This window comes from Dufourea novaeangliae, unplaced genomic scaffold, assembly GCF_001272555.1.
Source record: "Dufourea novaeangliae isolate 0120121106 unplaced genomic scaffold, ASM127255v1 scaffold89, whole genome shotgun sequence".
Lineage (NCBI taxonomy): Eukaryota > Metazoa > Arthropoda > Insecta > Hymenoptera > Halictidae > Dufourea > Dufourea novaeangliae.
Window position 1 is genome coordinate 3922738 of NW_015373988.1, and position 20105 is coordinate 3942842.

The window sequence follows — 20105 nt, forward strand, 5'->3', positions numbered from 1 at the left end:
GGAAAAGGGTGTTTCATTTTTTTTCTTTCTTCTTCGTCATGTATATATATGTATATATGTATATATAAATATATATGTATATATATATATATATACATGTGTCTGTATAAATACATATATATATACGTTGTATGTATAGAACCTGTACAAAGTGCTTGATTGAGATTTTTTTTTCTTCGTCGTCCTTAGCCACGACACAAGACACGAAGTGAAAGGTTACACACACGTAGCCCCCGCACTCCCGTTCACACGCACTCTATTATTTAATTATGTCTCGGCCACATCGTTTACAAGTGGATCCGAATCTAAAGCTATGTACACAAGGCGATCCCCGTAACGAAACCGAACCGCGGTCTTCCTCTGATTATACAGAGGGAAAAATATGAAAGCACAAATTTCCGTGTTCTCGTGAAATCGACCCTTGTGCAACTTCGTACTGTTTCGCGAAGTTACGAAGAAACCGCAAGAGGTACTTATGTTTATTCTCTTCGAACACGACCACCTAACGTGGTTCTTTAATTTCGTGGATTTTTCTTTTTCATGGTTTATCGAATGTATTAAACTGAAAGGGAATAAGATTTCTCGACGAATCTGCGAGAATGAACGATTCAATGGTAACCAGTCTTCTGCAATTGCAAAATGGTTGAAGTATACATATTGAACACTCTAATCATATTTGAACGCAAACTATGTACCTAATGCCTTTGTGGCAAATTGTACACTTGAATATACATTAAATAAAAAAAACAAAGAACCAGCGAACACGCGATACTTTTATCACAAAGTAGACTTTCGATAGAAATCGTTTAAATATTGTATTTTGTATAAAAAAAAAAATTCATCTTTCAACCATCTTATTTGAGACGTTCTGCCTATATACGTGTGGGAGAAACGTTCTTTTTAGGGAAACAACGTAGCAGTAAAGAATATATAGTTAGAAGTTAGATTTTATCGAATCACGGAATATTATGCTTCATTAATTTTATTCCGTCTGTCGGCCAGTTCGTTTCAGTTCCACGGATCACCCTGCATATGCATATGTATACATATACATGTACATATATATACGCATGCGTACTTGTTGCAGGCAAGGCAAGGTACAAAATCACGATATGAGAGACGAACACACGAATTCTGTCCTGCGAAGGTGACCGATGGTTTCCATGTTTAAGGACAAAAAATGTCTCGATGAGGGTTGATATCGTCGACAAACGTTTTTTTTTTCCTTTTATGTCTCTTCTGCGCCGCATCCTCTTTCCTCCTCCGTCTTCATCGTCTCCGTTCTTTCTTTTTCATTTTTTTCTTTTTTACAGTTTACTGGTAGAACGACAATACATTTTTTTTGTTTCGTCTCTTCTGCACCTATTTACATACATCCTGAATCAGGCTACAGCGATGGTATACGTTAATGTCGCGAAGGCGCAATTAACAATTCCTCAGCGGATCAGCCTTGAAGATGTTGTTCACAAGCGTTTTTTTTTTTTTTTAATATTACTGTTAAGCTGCTTGCTTGCTTCGCGTTTTGTGGGTTTTTTTTGTAGGGTAGGTATATTATTTCTCGTCTCCTCTGTACGTTTACTCTGAAGGGATGGGGAGGGGGAATTTTAATCACACAGTTTTTTTTTACTCTTCACGGTAAGCCGTTCCAGTCCGTATATTGCCTTCGCGCAGAAGACGATATACTTTATTATGTATATATGTATATATCTCACGAAGATTTTAGAGAGCGTAACGTGTAGCTACCCTCGGACCATAATTCACCATGCCGCTTCCCGTTTCCCTTTGCTTCCTTTTCATTCCACCACTCTTCTCTTCGTTCTTTCTTCTATCCCCATCGGCAGATTTGCATTATCTTGTTACTATTTCTCTCTCTCTCTCTCTCTCTCTCTCTCTCTCTCACACTCACTCTCTCTCTCTCACACACTCTCACTCTCACTCTCACTCTCACTCTCACTCTCACTCTCACTCTCTCTCACTCTCTCTCTCTCTTTCTCTCTATGTCTCTATTTCTGTTTTCCATTCATCCCCGCTTGTCACACGTGATGTCTTTCGTCCCCTTGTTTGCTACGACCGGCGTCTCAACGTAAGAATTGCATCGGTCACGGTGGTAAAAAAAGATGAATCCACGCAGCGATGAATTGGTGGTTGAACAAGGGAACCGAAGAATACTTGTCGGAGCACTATGAAGGGAAACTGATCCGGCTGCGGGGTGTGTAGCGTGATAGAACGTCGCTGGCGGGACCAGCGTGACCAGCGGACAAAAACGGACGTGTTGATTATGATGGCTTGCTCTCTCTATGGACGGGGTGTGTGTCTCGCGATAATTTCGTTGAGGACATGCGATGTCGTACCAAATGTAACCCGGTCAACGAAGATTCAAATGGATCCGTAGGGATGACGGACGGCATGATGATGGCTTCCTTTGTACGATTATATGTAGGAATAAGGTCCGTCGGTGAGGGCGCTACACAGCAACAGTCAGGAGGCATCGTCCTTTCCTCTAGCACCTCTGCTTGGCTTGTATTCGAGACCCGGATCGAACTGCATTAGCACGAAAACCTGTACACGAATACGCAATCGAAACTATTAAATAACAATACTTCGTCCTTTTTAATGTCTGTTTAGCGTCGTTTGTCCTCAAGGATGAGGAAGATGTACAGTAAATCCTCTATGAGTGTTCGAAGGCTCCTTGGCACTTAAGATTAAATATTTCATAAACTAATGGTGGTAGGCGACTAGAACAGATATCATTGGCTTCAGAATTCTAAGCTCTATCACTGTGATGAACCTCAGTAAAAAGTCAACGTTACACCTGGGAAACTCTCCTTGTCAGTACCGATGAGCCTTTGCACACTTATCAAGGATTTATGGTATTTCGTACGCCACCAGAACGGAGATGTCTTCTATTTCTCTCAATTCTTTTTACTCGAAGAATGTTTTTTTTTCGTCCTAATTGTCTATCATTCAAAATAGAAAATTATTAAATTGGAAGGTAAACAAAATGCCTGCTGTTGCCTTTTGATGTTACGAAAAAAGAAATGGCGTATTCACGGTCCGCGTCCTTAAGGACTCTTAAGGGTTAATGGATTCTATCATGGAGTGCTAAATATTTCAAAAGGAATAAGTAGCAAAATGTTAACAAAGCCTCGGATAATATTTTTGTTAAGGAAAGGCTTGTTCCAAATCACCTCACGAGTGACCCATTTCAGGGACCTACGACGCTTTTGTTACACCCTGCACACGTGATCAGTATATCGGAAACTTTTTCTTTCTGTCTAACGAATGTATTTACCTGGTCTGTAGGTAACAACGTAAAATCATCCGGTGGATTCGTGATGACATATCGTTTGGACGAGGCGTCGCACGACGAGCTCGTGTCCCGAAACCTAAAAATTTACCGTTCACGATCAGCAGGCACGAAGTGACGGGACATTAATGATATTTACGGACTGAACTAAAACACACATAATGTAAGATCAAGAACTAAACTAAAACTATAACTAAACGTTGGCAGACAGTAACTAAGCACTAAACAAACAGATGACACAAAGAGACAGACGTAAAGAGAAATGATAGGTATTTGTTGGATGAAGGCAACTTACGATCGACGTTGCGTTTTCGTGATGCAAGAAACGGAAAAATGTAAAAAAGTATGCGGCAACAAATCATAATTCACATAGTGACAGTGAGAGCACGAGAATGGCACGGTAAAAAGATAATTAACGGCGGTGTGTAACAATTGCAGCAGCCAGATGAGACAAGAATCTTTTAGAGAAAAGATAAATGTACAATGTTCGTGTACAGTAATCCAATAAATACCATCGAGAGAGGGAAAAAAGTCCGGTACCTGTACCTGTACAGACCAATGCACAGCATTCCATACGATTTTAATGCTGCGACAAAGAGGTCACCGTACTTGCCTCCTTCGCCGTATTGGGCCAACGGGCCATCGTATAACGCGATCTGGCCAACTCGACATCGATCTCTGTTGGCCAGACTGTCAGCCGTGCTGAAAATACAACAAACGCATTAACGATACAAAATATACTGTCACTATTACAGAGCAGGATCAAAAATGAAAATGACCAATTATGTACCCTCTACCCCTTTTCCCCGTTTTTGGGGGATCAAAAATCTTAATTCAGATCTGCACTATTATTACTAGACCGTGGATTTTATACATTAATAGCATGTAGAATTATCTAAAATACATTGTCAGTACTGTAAGATGTATAACGAAAACTAACGAGTTGTTTACTTTACTTATAGAGCTTTACTTTAATCATAGAAACACATTCTTCTTGGACTCCACTGTCAGCAAAGTAGTCTACAGAAATCTATACTTGCATAAACATCCGCTGTTTATTTATTACAAACGAAAACATTAGACTATTCGTGAAAGTACTGTCGTTTTTTCGAACCACGTTTATATTAAAAGAACGATTTTCATAAGAAACAAATTGATAAATATTACTAGAAAAGTGTATAACGTAAGTTAAATAAAAGAGACAAGAAACGATAGATCGCAATATTATTAAATAATTCAGAGTGTAATTTACCTGTAACCACCTCTTAAACCTGCCCCTTCAGCCAATATTAATTCTAATTCAGGCGTTGCTCCACCGGTAATTAGCGACCGGATCAATGTCAGCGCGTTTTGGTTAAAATATGTCTGTAATGAAAAATAACACGTTTACAGAACGATTTGTAGAATACACTACGAATGATTATAGGGTGAGGGTAATTTTTGCAGGATTGCATGGGCAAAAAAATGAATTTTAAAAAATTTGATTGCCTGGTACGACACTCTTTAACCGTATTTTGAGCAGTATAAACGTCATTTCTATTGATTTAAAAAAATAGATTCATAGCGTTGATTGTCAAATTGCAATTTGGAGATGTATTGAACACGATTCAATCTAGCCGAGTTGTGAAAAAGCAGTTGTTATCTTTGTCAAAAAAAAAAAACGTATGGTCGTTATGTTTATCGCGAAAAATAATTATATAAATAACGTAACAACGAATTCGTTCGAGTTCCAACAAACATGTATTTGTTAGAGATCACAAGATATAATTTCTAATTTCCTGCATAAAAAAGACCAAGGAAAGGAAAGGAAAAGTATGATAAACGAAAAAACGTGATAAACCATGAACATTTTGTCATATTTAAGGGGGATAGATCTAAGGAAATTTCGTTAAGGAAGGTCCATTAAAGTGTTCAGATCACTGGAAATTCCCTCGAACCTGTAACTGTTCACTGAACCGTGTTACTAGATTATTTGATTTTGTGATATAATTGATGATGTCGTTTATAACGTTACCAACCGTCGACATCAACGAATCTAACACACTGACGGCAAAGGCAGTACCGCAGGCGAAGGGCTGGGTGAGGTAGAGTTCCGTGTCCGGATCGTCGTCGTCATCCTGATCAAGGAACTGCACGTTGCTATCATTTACGAGTTCTAAAGAGAATTAGAGGATCGATTAGAGAAACACCGTGATTCCCGTAGGCACCGTATTGAATTCAGCTTCGGATACCTGTTATCATTGGCACGTTTGCTCCGTAAACGGATCCTCGTCGCTGTAAAACGATCGGGCTGCCAACTGCGGTTAAATTACCTTGCTTATTATTCGCTGGAATTACCACTTAACATTTAATTAAACACGTGTACGGGACAAATCAGGGTGTGGTGCGACCGCAAATTATCCGAATATGGATGATTACTCTTGATGGAAGAGATATAGTTACCATTTTTTAGATGCTAGGAGAAAAAATCTGACAGAAACATGGAGTTCGAAGGTTTTAGGGTTACAACATGTCTCGATTCTACCTGAATTCGAGAGTAACAGCTACATAAACACAGAAAAAACTCTAACATTCTAGACATTAAATGTACGGTCTTACTGCTAACGACAGAATTGCTACTATGTGCCATTATTATTCTTTGAAGCTCTACCACGGCTGATAAAGGAGTATTCGTATCATGCACGTATCTTTATAGGCAGCAAGTGAAGGAGGATACTAGTATCTCTATATAATGCAACCTTCACTTAATTGTAAAAACTGACTGCCATTACATTACTACCAAAAAGTGATTTCTTTCGCGAGTCATAATGATTTCTATAATTCGATTCGTTTATCCAGGTGATTTTTAAGATAGAACTGAACGCGTTTCGGTGAAATGTCCTTTTAAACCAGGAAAGAGGGCATAAGAACATTTTAATTTTTGGAAATGATCATTGAAGAAAATGCTCTGCGCCGAATTATGTACTTTGAATGGTTTAGGTACTTGACAGGACATCGTTTACAAACATGAAACCGAGAAAAAAGTTCTCCCCGAAATGGAGAAGTCTTTTACAGTGGTTAGACACCAAACGAGTGATAGACAATAAATAAGTTTGAACCGCCACAGAGGATTACTTCCAAATTGACTACTTTAGGTATATAATACAAGAATTCTTTTCTAGGAAGGAAGCTTATGATACTGCTCCAGATATTCTCTAATCAAATCCTATGAAATGATGCGACAGATATGACTCTAGGTCCTACAGCAGCAATAGGATCCACTTGTCTACTTTGTGATTAGATTATATCCTTTCCACCAAGCGCAATCGAAGTGTGATCGTACCTTGGCTGAGCACTCCAATCGTATCGTCGAAGGTCATAGCCTTGATATTAAGGGACGCGAGGATAGCCTCCTTGTCGGCGAGGGTGGGGTCATCATTGCTAGGCACTTTAGCCGACAGGATGCAACACATATCGCACAGATTGACGTTAACCGCGCGTAAATCTGCTCTGCTTAATGGTGAACCCTGTAAGAATCGGGCGGAATTTACCACACAGGATAGAGTTTCCTTCGACTGACTTGAAGGAATTTCAATTATACAGGGTATCACCAAACTGGTGGTACAAATCGAAATCAGGTGATAAAAACGGTCAGTGAAACGCGATCGAGAAGTGAACACAGTCATGGGAGTCCTATTGTTAAACGTTTCATAAACAGAAAGAAAAAAATCTCTAAATATAATACAGGTTCGGAAAACAACACCTGATTAAACCTTTGCTACAGTTATTTTGTTTAGTAACAGTTCGTTACGTACTATGTTGGATTATAATTCTATGCGAAAAAATATTGAGCGATATTAATGATATTATAATATCAAATTAATATTGAGTATTATTTTTTTGTACAAATTTCGAAGAAGTCAATTTTGGAAATTTGTCAAGAAGATTCGTAAAGGTAAAATTGAAATTCGTACTTGAGTTTCACCATTAATTTTGTTCAACGAAAAAATTGTGCTCTATACGTTCTATTTTTGTTTAAAGGTAAAATCAGCCCTTTTCGAGTTGTACTACCGACGGTGGTCCATGTATATTCATACAAAGGGAGGAATTTGGTAACTGTACTATACTGGGTATTACGGGACAAATACAACTGCAATTAAGTCCTAACTACCTAACTAGCTAGATTTATAAAATACTAAATATAGGAAACTAGTTTCCCCTAATCAATTTATCTAATTTATGATTACTTCAAGATCAATTTGATTTGCATATATACAGAATCCTAGACTTTCTTTGGTTCGAGATTCGTTAAATAACATGTATACTTTGTCTTTAATAGTATAATTATATCTGATCGGAATATATAACACACTACGTGGATCTTGATGTAATTTTAGAACACAGAAATGGGATTATAATCCCTGTTTGTTCAAATTTTACGCGAAAGGGGAATGAATGTTACTCCTACCGTTTAGACATTACGCCAAACGATTATTATCATTAGAAACTTTCATTTCTAGTATTTGAAAAAAGTGTCATATATAAAATTTGCGTGATCTCTGAAGATACACTGTAAAATGAAAATAATTTTGATTCCAATTGAAGACGTTAAATGGAAATAACTTCTTATGCAATTTGTTAATAATTAAACAACGGTTCGTAAAATGAATTTGTTGGTTCAAAGTATTTCATGCACCTGTTATGTGTACTCTAAATGGTCAATTTTCTTAATCAATGAAGTTAATAAAGTTCCTTAGATATGTACATTTTTACGTTTTACTCTATCCTACTTCTTCCTTTATACTCAATACATTTTCTATTCTCTATACTGTAAGTTGTATTTTATTTTTATTCTTCTACTCTAGCAAATGTTAACAATTTAAATGATCATTACTTTTCTGCTAACCTAACATTACCTAATAAGTATTTCAACTTCCTAATCGAAATGAATTTCAAAATTATTTCTAAAAGCATAATTATTGTAACATCGCTATAACAACACAAAGAAAAATAACAAATCTCTGTGTCCGAATTCACTTGTCAAGTAATTCACATGAAAAAACAGGTACAACTAAACCAGTTCGAAATACTCTGAACCACAGATTCAAAACCGACTCAGAACCGTCCTCCTCTGAACAATAGCTACTGGCCAAGAATAGGATGTTCTACGTGAATAGAAGCGAGAACGTATGTACAAATTTTCCTGAATCTAATCTCACCGACGAAGAATGGTATTTAGAAACAATGGAATAGATGTAGAACTCTTAGCAAGTGACAATGAGACAGGAAGGTCAAGCTGCGTTATTATCGCATCGGTGAAGGCGCTTGTTAGACGGGACTGATAAAACATGGTTTACGTTTAGCACTGATATCTTTGGTAGATTCTGCAACATTTTCCACTCGCGGCGGATGTAGTCCACAGACCCAACTATCACTACGTGTTTAAGCTCGTGGTAATGGAAATTGGAAGCTCGTAATGGCATGACAAGGTTTCTCAGTCCGATGAGGGGCGAATCGGGATCGGCGAAGAGGCAGACTACGACGTGCCCGTTCAGAACCGTCATGGCTGCCTGATTACGATCCAGTATACAGTCTTCGAGGTTGCGGGACGGGCTCCAATGGAACATGCCCGTCGAGTCGTATTTCATCTCGGTCTTCTCGAAGTCGAAATCCTTCGCCTGGTCGTCGGCGATTCCGACCTGAAGGCCGCCGTTGTTGTTCACATTCGTGCCGCCCGATGCTCTGCTCGTCGGCCTGAAAGATGTTAACGCAGACCGTGTTACATTTTCGAATGTTCACGACACCTTTCGTTACACATACAACACCAAATTGTAGAATCGTATACGTGGGGATATGAAAAAGTTCGCGGAAAATTTGAATAAAAGACAGGTTACGAATCAGAAAGGGGTTTATCTATTCCACGTATGATCTTTTATTATCAAGGCACTTTTGCATCGTATATTTTCACTTCTACAAAACCTTGCGCCTGTAACAGGAAGCATCCTCTGTACTGAACCCCAGTTTATAACAGTCTGTTTTACAGCTAAAAGGTGCGTATCCATTTGTTGCGTATCCTCGTATCGTATCACCGTTGCGTATCATTGTATCGTATCACCATACGAAACATTTCCATACAGAACGGTGCAACGCTTGCCCATCAACATTGATACACGACGACAGTGATACGATCGAGGATACGCAATAAGTGAATACGCACGTTTAGGTGATTCCCAGTGAATTACACTTGATTGTTTTTTTCTTTTTGAACTCAGGAAAAAGTCTGAAGGAACTAGAATGGGGCTGTAAGGTGGGCACTCATTTGCCAACCAAGTTTTGTGAAAAATTTGATGTTTGCAAGACGTATCTCAAAGTTCAGATTTTCTATTATTTAAAAAACAACTTTTCAAATCAAATGCCAAAATAAAATTCTGGAATATAATATAAGAATACTACAAAATGGCAGCTTCATTCCGCGAAATTTTTGATATCCCTGCGTATAAATTACGCGAACACAATGTCCTATAGTTAATGACTTCGACTAACAATCAGCTGTAAGGATATATCTTGATCTCTTTCTATACTAGCTGTACAAGGTAAAAGAGCGTCTACCTGAAGCTGTTATTACCTTAGGGCGATATACTTTCCATTTTATGTAGAATTGAAAAATTAAATGGTTTCTATTGTTACTGGTGCGTGTAGCACACTTTATGTGTGTTTGTTAATTGTGGCAATATTACTTCAATAAAAAGATAGGCCTAGGTGTAGAGAATTGAGAGTTTTAGGTTCAAGCTGAATTAATAAGCTAGTCTACTAATGCCAGAAAATATGCCATTTTAAAGTACAGATTTAAAAATTGTCAATAATTCAGATATACATGTGACAAAGTCATGGGAAATACTGTTTTTTTTTTACACTCTGTATATCTGCTAAAATGAACAAAATAAAATTTGTTATGATTCTTCTAAATATCGTATAACTATGCACAATATCGCATGCAAGGGTAATATTATAAAAAGTCTAAAATACTAATTCAATATTTCAAATGCACCTACAGTATATTGTATTATACAGAATATTACGTGTTCGCAGAGTGTAATACCGTTTTTAAATTCATGCCAAAAAATATGAACAATTATATACAACAAAATATATTCTCCTTTTAAAAGCAACTTTTTACATCTGACAGTCCCATATTCATCCGTCAATTTGTTTACCTGCCACTCACAGACCGACGTTATAGGAGGTTTTCAAAAGCTTAAATAATTTTTATGTACAATATTGATATATACATATGTATATTTACCTGTTGTATCGGTTTAAAAAATCCACAAAAAAAGCTAAAGCAATAATAACAAAAGAAAACACCAATTTCCTAACTCTGCCTACAAAAGAAAATCCTATAGTCTATATACGAATGGCCTATATTCTCTAAAAATTTTACTCTAGTGTCTAATACAAGTTTAAACTGAAATTTTTTGTACAAAAATAGATAACAATAATATAGATATTGTTGTATTAAATATAAAAAGGAAAGCTTATAACTGATAACAGTTCTTCATTTCCATCAAATATTCGATTCTACCATTACCTTCACAATTATTCTATTCTTTATTCACCATTTAGTCTCTATTGAAAAAAAGACGACACCAGATTGCAAAGCTGTAAACTGTTAATCTCAAAATTAAACGGTTATTATGGACTATAATAGACAGCTTGGCAGTTGTGTTATATTCGCATGCAATTATGTATCTAGAAAGCGTGCTGCAATCGCGGAGATGCACGAAACACGCACAGTGTTCACACAACACCACCGCATAACGTAAAATAGTGTTAACGAAAGAAGCGTACATGAGTTTTTTGACTTCGTAGGCGAGATGGTAGCCAGGGTATGTGGACTCCTCTTGCGATCTGGAATCAGAAGGTTTCCGGAACGTTGGATTTATCCTCGCACAGAATCTGCCTCATTGACTCACGACGAAATACAATTGATTTTTCGCTGAGATATCTCAACGGGAATGATAATACTGCTAGAATGAATCTCGTGATTTTCGAACGATTCGCGATAACCTGTAACGCGATTCGAGCTGAAATCACTCATAAAGGGTAAACGAAGAATAACCTACAAGTACTATCATCAATGATAATGCTTCATGAATCAATGTAAACTAAACATTTGGAAAACTTTGTCATTTGGTTAACATGTCAAATTAATTACTAGATCATTCGAAACCTAATTTTGCTTCCGTTTTACGTACACGGACTCAATAAATGAAAATATAATTATTTCTAAAAAATTATCGGGATGTTCCACAATGGTTCGCTTAACAATTCAAATGTATTTGTTTCCTTGTCTGAAAGAGCTGAAGTTAATTTAAAAAATAATAAGATAAATTTATCCTCCATTTTCATTTAATTAAATAAGACAATATCACCACTTAATTTTCAACGTTGCAATACCACCTTTCCTTTTTTTCTACGAACATTTCATCGTTTGGAGATTGTTTGGAATATCTTACGAATTTCACGTCTGTCTTACATTGATTTAGCTTTAGCGAACGTAACACTGATCATTTTTACACCTATAAATCTTATAAACAGGTCCTCAAAGATTCGGAAGTGTCATGAAACGAGGAGTTAAATTACCCCTAGCTTTAACATAACGAGAAATACGATGTTAAATCAAACGAAAACGATGATCTTCTAGGGAACAACCAAACACAAAAAAATCTCTCCAATTTCGTGAAAATGATTCTGGATCGCATGGAAGTTCTCTACCGAGAATCATTAAGTTAGATATTTCGAGTCATGTATGATTTATATACGCATTGCTGAATAATGAAAAGGTCATGCTAATTAAAGGAAAACAGATGCACAGATTGTTCAAAGAATACGTGTACGACATTTCAGTGCATTCCGTAATGTACAAACTTGTTCGATCGGAGCTTTCTCATTAGACAAGAGTCTGTATATATTCCAGTAACAGAAATCAACAGACGTGAATGCTGTGAAAATCTATTTAGGTTATTCAAAATACACAGAGTGCGGCAGTATCGATGGCACAAATGTGTATTAAGCTGGTTCTTCGAGTAAAAAGTAAGTAAAAATCATAGAATTAGTTTTTTTTTCAAGAATAGTTTCGTTGTTAGAAATATCGATTTTGAAACTTCATCTGATAGAAAAAAATGTCTGATGTTTCACACAGTTTGTTCATTTTGTACCACTTTCACGGTTTTATATTAGTGGATTACTAACTATTGAATTTTATTATTGTCTAGAGACGATATTTGTTCAATATCACCAATAATAATTTTACAATGACACTTTAAGTTCATTTCAAATTTCATAAATATCTCAATATTTATAGAGGGAGGAAATATATTCGGCTGTAAATTAGTATTTATAGAAGCAGGATTAGTTTTAGGGATTGTTACAAATAAAGAATTTCGTGTTTCTACAAACTCCATTCTTTCGAAAACAAAGCCTCGAATAACAGAAAATTTAAATTTACCTTTACGATTTTTAGTTGCATACACGAAGAATCAGCTTGTACTTATTTGGAGAGACGACAGTAACGGTATAGTGATATAGTAAACTCGTTGAGGCCATAAACAAACATTTATTTTACGGATTTGGAACCGTCTTCAACATTTCAACAACTTTTCGAACCGATGTAAAAGGGAAACTAATTTAAAATAGGGAGATTTTTCATAATCCTGGGCAAAATCTCGATTCGATATTACTTGCCTGCTATCATTTATTAACCACCCTTGCTGAATATATATTTTAGGTCACGATTTCACTAAAAGACACATGAATGCACTTGCAGCTAAATTTGATTTTAAACTATTTAAACATTCAAATTTATCCATTTGAATAAAAACCAACTGTCCTACACCAGAGGTTGCCATGCTGCCCCAAAGCCACAATAGTACATTCACCATGTTTAACGATATTTACAAAATTTTTTGGCTGCCTATTCACTATATCGATTGCACCGTTATTACTGTCGCACGTTGCATAGTCAACATATTACAGAAAAGTAGAAGCTAATATGTGTGCTGTTGAAAGATACGAACGATACTGTTTCGTTGTCTGTTCGATACAAATTTGACATCGATAAACTTGATAATTAGAGTCACTTACAGTTTGAATAACCCTTACTTGTGCAGCTTACAAGAATATCATTGTGTACGTAAGGGCTCGGATATAGTTCTAATCGTGCAGCTATGACAGAGAAGTATATAATGTTCAGATGTAAGGTAAGACAGAGAAGAGTGGCTGCAAAGAGGAGAAAGTTGAAGAACTTTGTCAAGGCTTAGACTGTGCAACTACGTGTACAGCAGACCCTGGATTATCCGATTCAACCGAAAAACACGAGTGTGTACGATATTACTGCACTTGATTACACCATCTCAGACAAACAATAGTAAATTTTGTGTATTACAATTAGTATTAATTGCTTAGAAATTTGATTTTCAAACAAGTTCTTCTCAACTTTTCGATTTTGTAATACATGATGTATTCTTTTTATCTACATTGCATGTTAAATCTGAACTGATATGCAGTTTCAAATAGTATATTTCGTCCTTGTAATGTCTATCCTCGATTGGTTTACACCACATTTCGTAGAAACGGTTCTTTAAATATTAGCTTAGCTGTGTCTGAATGAGAAGAAAGATATTAGCAATTCCAATTTTGGATTTATACTGAATTGGATTTATACTGAAAAAATATAGAATGTTCACATAGAATAGTCTTCGGATAATAATGGTTCCACTGTACTCACATCCGAATAAATTGAATCTGTGTAACTGTCACTTTCACAATAAATATTCTTTGGAAAACTTTGAATGCACGAGTAGTGTCTTCCCAGATAGATAATATACCATACTTTAACACTTAACCGATCGAATGATACAAGTGGAAAATTTATTGTCAGATTTTATAGCTCCTTTTAAATAAAACAACAGTGCAATGACTGTTATAAATAATTCAAAAAAATTCTAATAGGGAAGCACCGAAATCTGTTAAGTACTTTACATAAACCGATGCTAAGATTAGAAATTTCAATTCATAATTATCTTTATTTATTTAATTAACACGTACCTAGAATTCGTAGGTACTTTCATTTGCAATATTTCTGTACACTATTCATTAGTGTTCGATATTGCATCTTCGTAGCACGGACATGACTGATGAAAGCGGTGAACAAATGATTGGACACGTGAACGGTGTTGTTTGAAAACACAGATGTGTGATGGCCGGTTAAGTGTTAAGTAACATACATATGTGCAGTGAAGGTCTACACGCCAATGAACCTTTAGGCTGCACCCAACAACTTTTATACAGCATTATTTTCTGCGTAATCAATTAATCTGTAGTGAAGTACGAGCACTTAAACTCGTGTGTGGTACATCGAACAGAAAGACTCGGAGGGAATGATCGTGTGTGACGTTAATTAAATTGTACCTTTGATTGTACGGTTGATTTGGACTTGACAGGTTGTCGTTCGGCGCTCGATTCACGTTCGGTTTCACCTTGTTTACCTGCTTCGTCGAATTCATCATGGTCATCCCGACGGAATTTCGATGGTTCCTCATGGCTGCAACACAAGGCGGAATAACTTCGTATTGATCTACTGAAGAATGCATTGGAATACTGTGAACATTGTTAACAAAAATAGGTACCAACTGTGCGCATTTTCGAAACGTTCATAAACTGGAAAATTTCTAACATCAAGGGGAAAATTATCGTCTAAACACATTTAAAATCATTCGTCGTCGTCAGTAATGATAATCCATGCTCGTTAACACGGACAAATTTGTCCACCAGGTTGACTATTTTAGACAGTTTCATTCGTAATCGATTCATCGTTTGGAATTTAATAGGTTACTTGAATAACGATGAAATCATTATTTTTCATGTATTTTGATTCGGTTAGTAAGTCCTGGAAATGTTTGGAGTAGAGAACATTATTTTTAAAGATCTACACAACTGAGAAAAATACAACACAATTAGAACAGGACTAACGAAATGAAAAAATACGACAAATGCATCGTTAACTGTTCCACTACGCAACAAGTTCTATTTGTCTCGTAAAATTACGATCAGAATACTTTTTTCACGTTGAAAACCTTAGTCTCCATCTCGTTAATTCATCTATACATGAATTATTCTGTTTAATAGTTTTAAAATCGTGACACAATTGCAAATTAATATTCTCGGAAATCTTAACAAAGTCGCAATTCCATGCAACTTAAATCATTTATATTTCCATCATTCATTCTACCACAGTTAGATCAATATATATCAGGGACCTTCTATAACTTATCAGACTATACATAAACATCAAATTAAAAAAGTACAGTACACGGTGCAGGTTTGTGTAAATCATGGTGATCCGCAGTAGTGCATATATTTGTATTCTTTTCATAGCTATTTGTGATGGAAACGGTGCCAAATATAGTAATACCTCGCTCGGATAATAATATATATTACATTAGATATTACATAATAATATATACATTATTATTGATAATAATAATGCCTCAAGAAAGTTACCTTCTTGTAGACACACCTAGTATAATTCTTGTCCTACCCACTACCAATTGGTAGTCAAGAATCATCACGCAGAAATGGAATAACAACCAGTTCTTCCGTTGCATCTCCAAGAAACTAGTACCACTACTTCGACATTCCATAGACGAAAGAGTATTACCAATCGACTAGAAATTCTTTCCCAATAATAAAGAACCCAATTAACACCATATTCCACAATGTTTTTTGCATTAAACATAATTCGAAATACTTCATTATTCCACAGATCAAAGTGTCGTAGGCTGGAATCAGAACTAGTCCAAAGAGACTACAATTTACCTCAATCCGTTGTAGAAATCTGTCAAATGCGGTTTGGGAATCATCGCATAAATATAAAAGAGGAAGTATAAAAGTATAATTCGTTAACAGCGAATCGTAACACTGAGTTTACGGTCCTCAAGTTTCGAGCACAATTTGCAAGGCTTGCTCCGAGAGATTCACAGAATCACAGGGAAGAGGGAATTATCGATGGACTAGCAATGAGGTCTGGCGGACTACTAGCGAGGCATTACTGTATATTTGGTGGAACAAACATAGTGACTTCGTTAAAAGCGGGAGAGTATTGAAAGGTTGAGATTTTGGGCGTCGATTGATGAAAAATGGATCTGAACTGATTCATCTTAGAACGAGAGCGCACCAACTTCTAAACAATGATTTTAATGAAACTTTCAGAACAGGTGGCAAGCTTCTACATCTCTTCACAAACAAATAACTCAAAAGCTTTTGGGTATCTGACCCTATACGTGAGGTGATTTGTAAAGAGGAAGTAGCCTACTACATATCCTAAAAGTTTCATTAAAACTGGCGATCCGAAGCTGGGGCCCTTTCCTTGCTAGAAGAATATAGCGTTTAGGCTCAGGTATCTGAAGCGAGCAACGACAGCGGAGGGCAGTAGCTAAACGCTGGATACACTAATTATGGCCCTAGAGGTGATCCTTTTTCAGTATATCGAGAGTAACTCATTTTGACGACTCGGTACCTAGCGAAATCATCGATTCGTTGGCCACTCGAATTATATTCTCGGACAAGTCACTATATTTGTTACATGAACATCAAATGTGCTCTGTATACCTTCTTCGTTACGATGCAATGAAGTGATAAGAAAAAAGTTTCTTTAAAGAACACAACAAGGGACAGGTGAATTAGGTACGTTCGAAACTCACCGTTTGGGTCGTCTCGATCGCGACTGACCTCACCTACAATTAATACATCAGCATTAATTCGTATCTAGACTCGGTGTCCGGCATAGCTAATAGACAAAGCAACAATGGTTAAGACAAGTACAGTGTGTCACACTGATCGTGACCTAACTGCCCCCCCTTTTATAGCGCATTATATATACTTATTATCAGCAAGAGCCTACAGCCCCATGCTTACAGGCACGCATATACTTTTTATCCCTTGCACGTGCCGCCTTCGATATTTTCAATGGCTAGAATTGTCAATGTGTGACGAACAACGTGAAATGGATACCCAATGGTCCATCGAGCGCTGTCCATTACGCAAACTACAATAGCTCATAATTGTCATAATCACTAACCACTGTTAATAAGATCTTTTTATTGTCTTTGTATTTATATATCTTATAGCTTTATAGTTACTATTATTGATACTGTATAATAATATATGAAATGCATTAAAATAAGTTAATAAATGATTTTTACAGTGTTTATGTTAGTAGTTCTTTTAAGTGAATTGATGTTTTTGTAAAAAGGGTCTTCGAAAATTCATTGTGAGTAAAATTGTGGAGCTTTAAGAATGAAATGTACTAATATTAAAGTAATATTTGGGACATATTATTTCTGGTTAATAATAGAGAAGTGCGACTAAATAAAAAGTTATATTGTGCGAGAGAATAACTGTCACTATGGGTAAACATGTTAAATTGTTGCATAAAATCTATTTCAATTATTGGTAATGTACGTTTCATGTTCTGTACTATGATTTTTAATACAATAGCATTAATATATAAGTAGGACTACTAAAATTTATTAAAATATTAGTTTTCCCACGTTTTGCAGGTAAGAAGATAATACAAACGAATAAACATCTATAATCTTTTATATATTCTTCTTTTACTTTACGTTTATCTTTTATTCCTATCTCATTAAACCTTCACAGAATTTTCTTGAGATCCTTCGCTCTGTACTATTAAAGAATTCTTCGAGTACATGAATAATCAAGTTAAATTAAATAACCATTTCCATTTCCCTCTCCAATGGGGGCAATATTTCTCCGTTATAATTTAGGTAATGGACTGAGGCAGAATAAAGTCGATGTATCAATGGAAACCAGACGATGTTCGTGACACAAACAATACGTAGCCATTACACAATAAAAAAAAAGCGTTTAGGCGCCTGTCACGATAATCAGATGGAACACCACCTGTATACGTAATAAAATCGAGAAAATGAAATAGAATATGAAAATGTGCCCTGTCTAATGTTACCATGGAAAGAAATTGTAATAACAAATGTGTCCAATCTACCGTGCTCGCTACAACTATCAATTCATTGCTCCCTTTTCTGCAATCGAGAATAAAATGACATAAATAGAACGCATATATATATGAATGTAATAATATAACCGGGTCCATATATTTAGAGAACATGTACAAGTTACACACACCGAGAAAAAAAATACTGAAAACTGTATTCTAAACATCCTAAATCAAATGTATATATATAATATATAATATCAGGACATAGAAAATAGATAGAAAATACTGAATCACTCAAAACATTTTCATTTAAACAGCATTTCTCAAACTATCCGTGACATTTCCATGAAGTTCAAATTTTAAAAAAATTATAAAAAAAGGAAGCTAACGTGATTAAAAAATAATTTATTTCAAGTACCTTGAAGTGTATATTATTTAATTATTCTTGGCGTGACAAAAATTGTATTGTAGAGGAACATAAAATGCTAAAGAGTGAGAAACGCTGATTTTATTAAATTTTTGCTATACTACTTACGCAGACGAACACCACAATGAATGTAATTTCATATGCTAATTAATGTGGAAAGATTCGATTATCGCGGATTGACAATTAAACATCTGTATTTACGTAAATTTCTTTCCCAGCAACAGTATGACCGATCGGGAGGACCAATTTTAATAATAATTGATTATTAATTTCTCCAATTGAAATTTCTCAAGCTATTCGATTTATTCGTGTAACCACTCGTCTAAGATAAATGAAAAAAGAAACCACTAATTACCGTAACATGTTCATTTCTTTTGTTATCTATAATGAAACGAAAAACTACAACAAAACATAACTCACACTAATGATAATAACTATGAAATTCGATGATAACTAAATTATGTCTAAGTGCTTATTAAGCTAATTAAGGAATTGTACCGAATAGTGCGATGAAGAGAAACTAAAGTATTAGAATGAAAGAATGTGAATAAAAATGAAAATAATGCGCGATATCTACAGATACTATGGAGTCGAAAATTAATTTCTACATTTCTATAAACAAAACAAATACTACAAAACAAAAAACAAATCTACAACACATGTGTAAATTAATAGAACTGTTAACTCAATATACGAATTATGATGTATCTACTGCAGCTGCATGCACTCGTCGATACCAGAGAAACTAGTAGACAATAATATAATGATGTAAATTTCATGTGCTAGATCGTGAAAAAATAATTTTTTCTAACGTTAATCATAATCTTCCCTACTTTCTCCAAATTTAGAATTGCAACGAAGTAATTGTTTCCCAATAAACGTTAAAACGAAACAGTGCTGGGTTTTGGTTATAGTAAACTGAAAAACTGTTTAAAAATATACAGTATAACTTCTTGTTACAACATATGGTAATAATATCCTACTAAAATGTAATTTTTCATTTCTTCTGTCACTGAAAATTCTTTTATGTAATAATGTAATCTTATTCTTAGGAATTTAATCCTAGTGATTATAATTCTTTATTTCTTCTCGGATAATTTCTTTTAATTCTGATTAACAGTGATACATGATTGTTTAAAATAGTTGTCTAAAAATTCATAAACTATGAAGTAATGAATTATTTGAAATAGTTTAGTATTTATAATTAAAAATATCCTTTAGCAAGTAAAAATACTTCATAAGAATTTAAACAATAGAACAGGTACACAAGATGATGATTTATAATTATAAAATTCTAAACATAAAATTAAAAGTATTCTATATAACGAGAATGATTTTTTTGAACTGTTATTTGA

General features: G+C 35.3%; 1 protein-coding gene across 7 annotated transcripts in view; it reads right to left on the reverse strand.

Moving 5' to 3' along the window:
• Window positions 1-1947: 1947 nt before the first annotated feature.
• The window catches only part of LOC107187604 (calcium-activated potassium channel slowpoke), a 135257-nt gene continuing 117099 nt past the window's right edge, over window positions 1948-20105 (reverse strand). For 4 of the 7 annotated variants that reach the window (XM_015575731.1, XM_015575734.1, XM_015575732.1 and 1 more), the window contains 10 exons: window positions 14756-14888; window positions 11135-11194; window positions 8644-9040; window positions 6630-6813; window positions 5539-5604; window positions 5326-5462; window positions 4560-4672; window positions 3848-4009; window positions 3293-3386; window positions 1948-2559 (listed from right to left, as the gene is read on the reverse strand). In XM_015575731.1, the coding sequence (XP_015431217.1) occupies window positions 2479-2559; window positions 3293-3386; window positions 3848-4009; window positions 4560-4672; window positions 5326-5462; window positions 5539-5604; window positions 6630-6813; window positions 8644-9040; window positions 11135-11194; window positions 14756-14888 (1427 nt within the window). In that variant the 3' untranslated portion in view covers window positions 1948-2478. The remainder of the gene's footprint in view (window positions 2560-3292; window positions 3387-3847; window positions 4010-4559; window positions 4673-5325; window positions 5463-5538; window positions 5605-6629; window positions 6814-8643; window positions 9041-11134; window positions 11195-14755; window positions 14889-20105) is intronic. The other 3 variants (XM_015575735.1, XM_015575737.1, XM_015575736.1) reach the window with 3 other exon arrangements.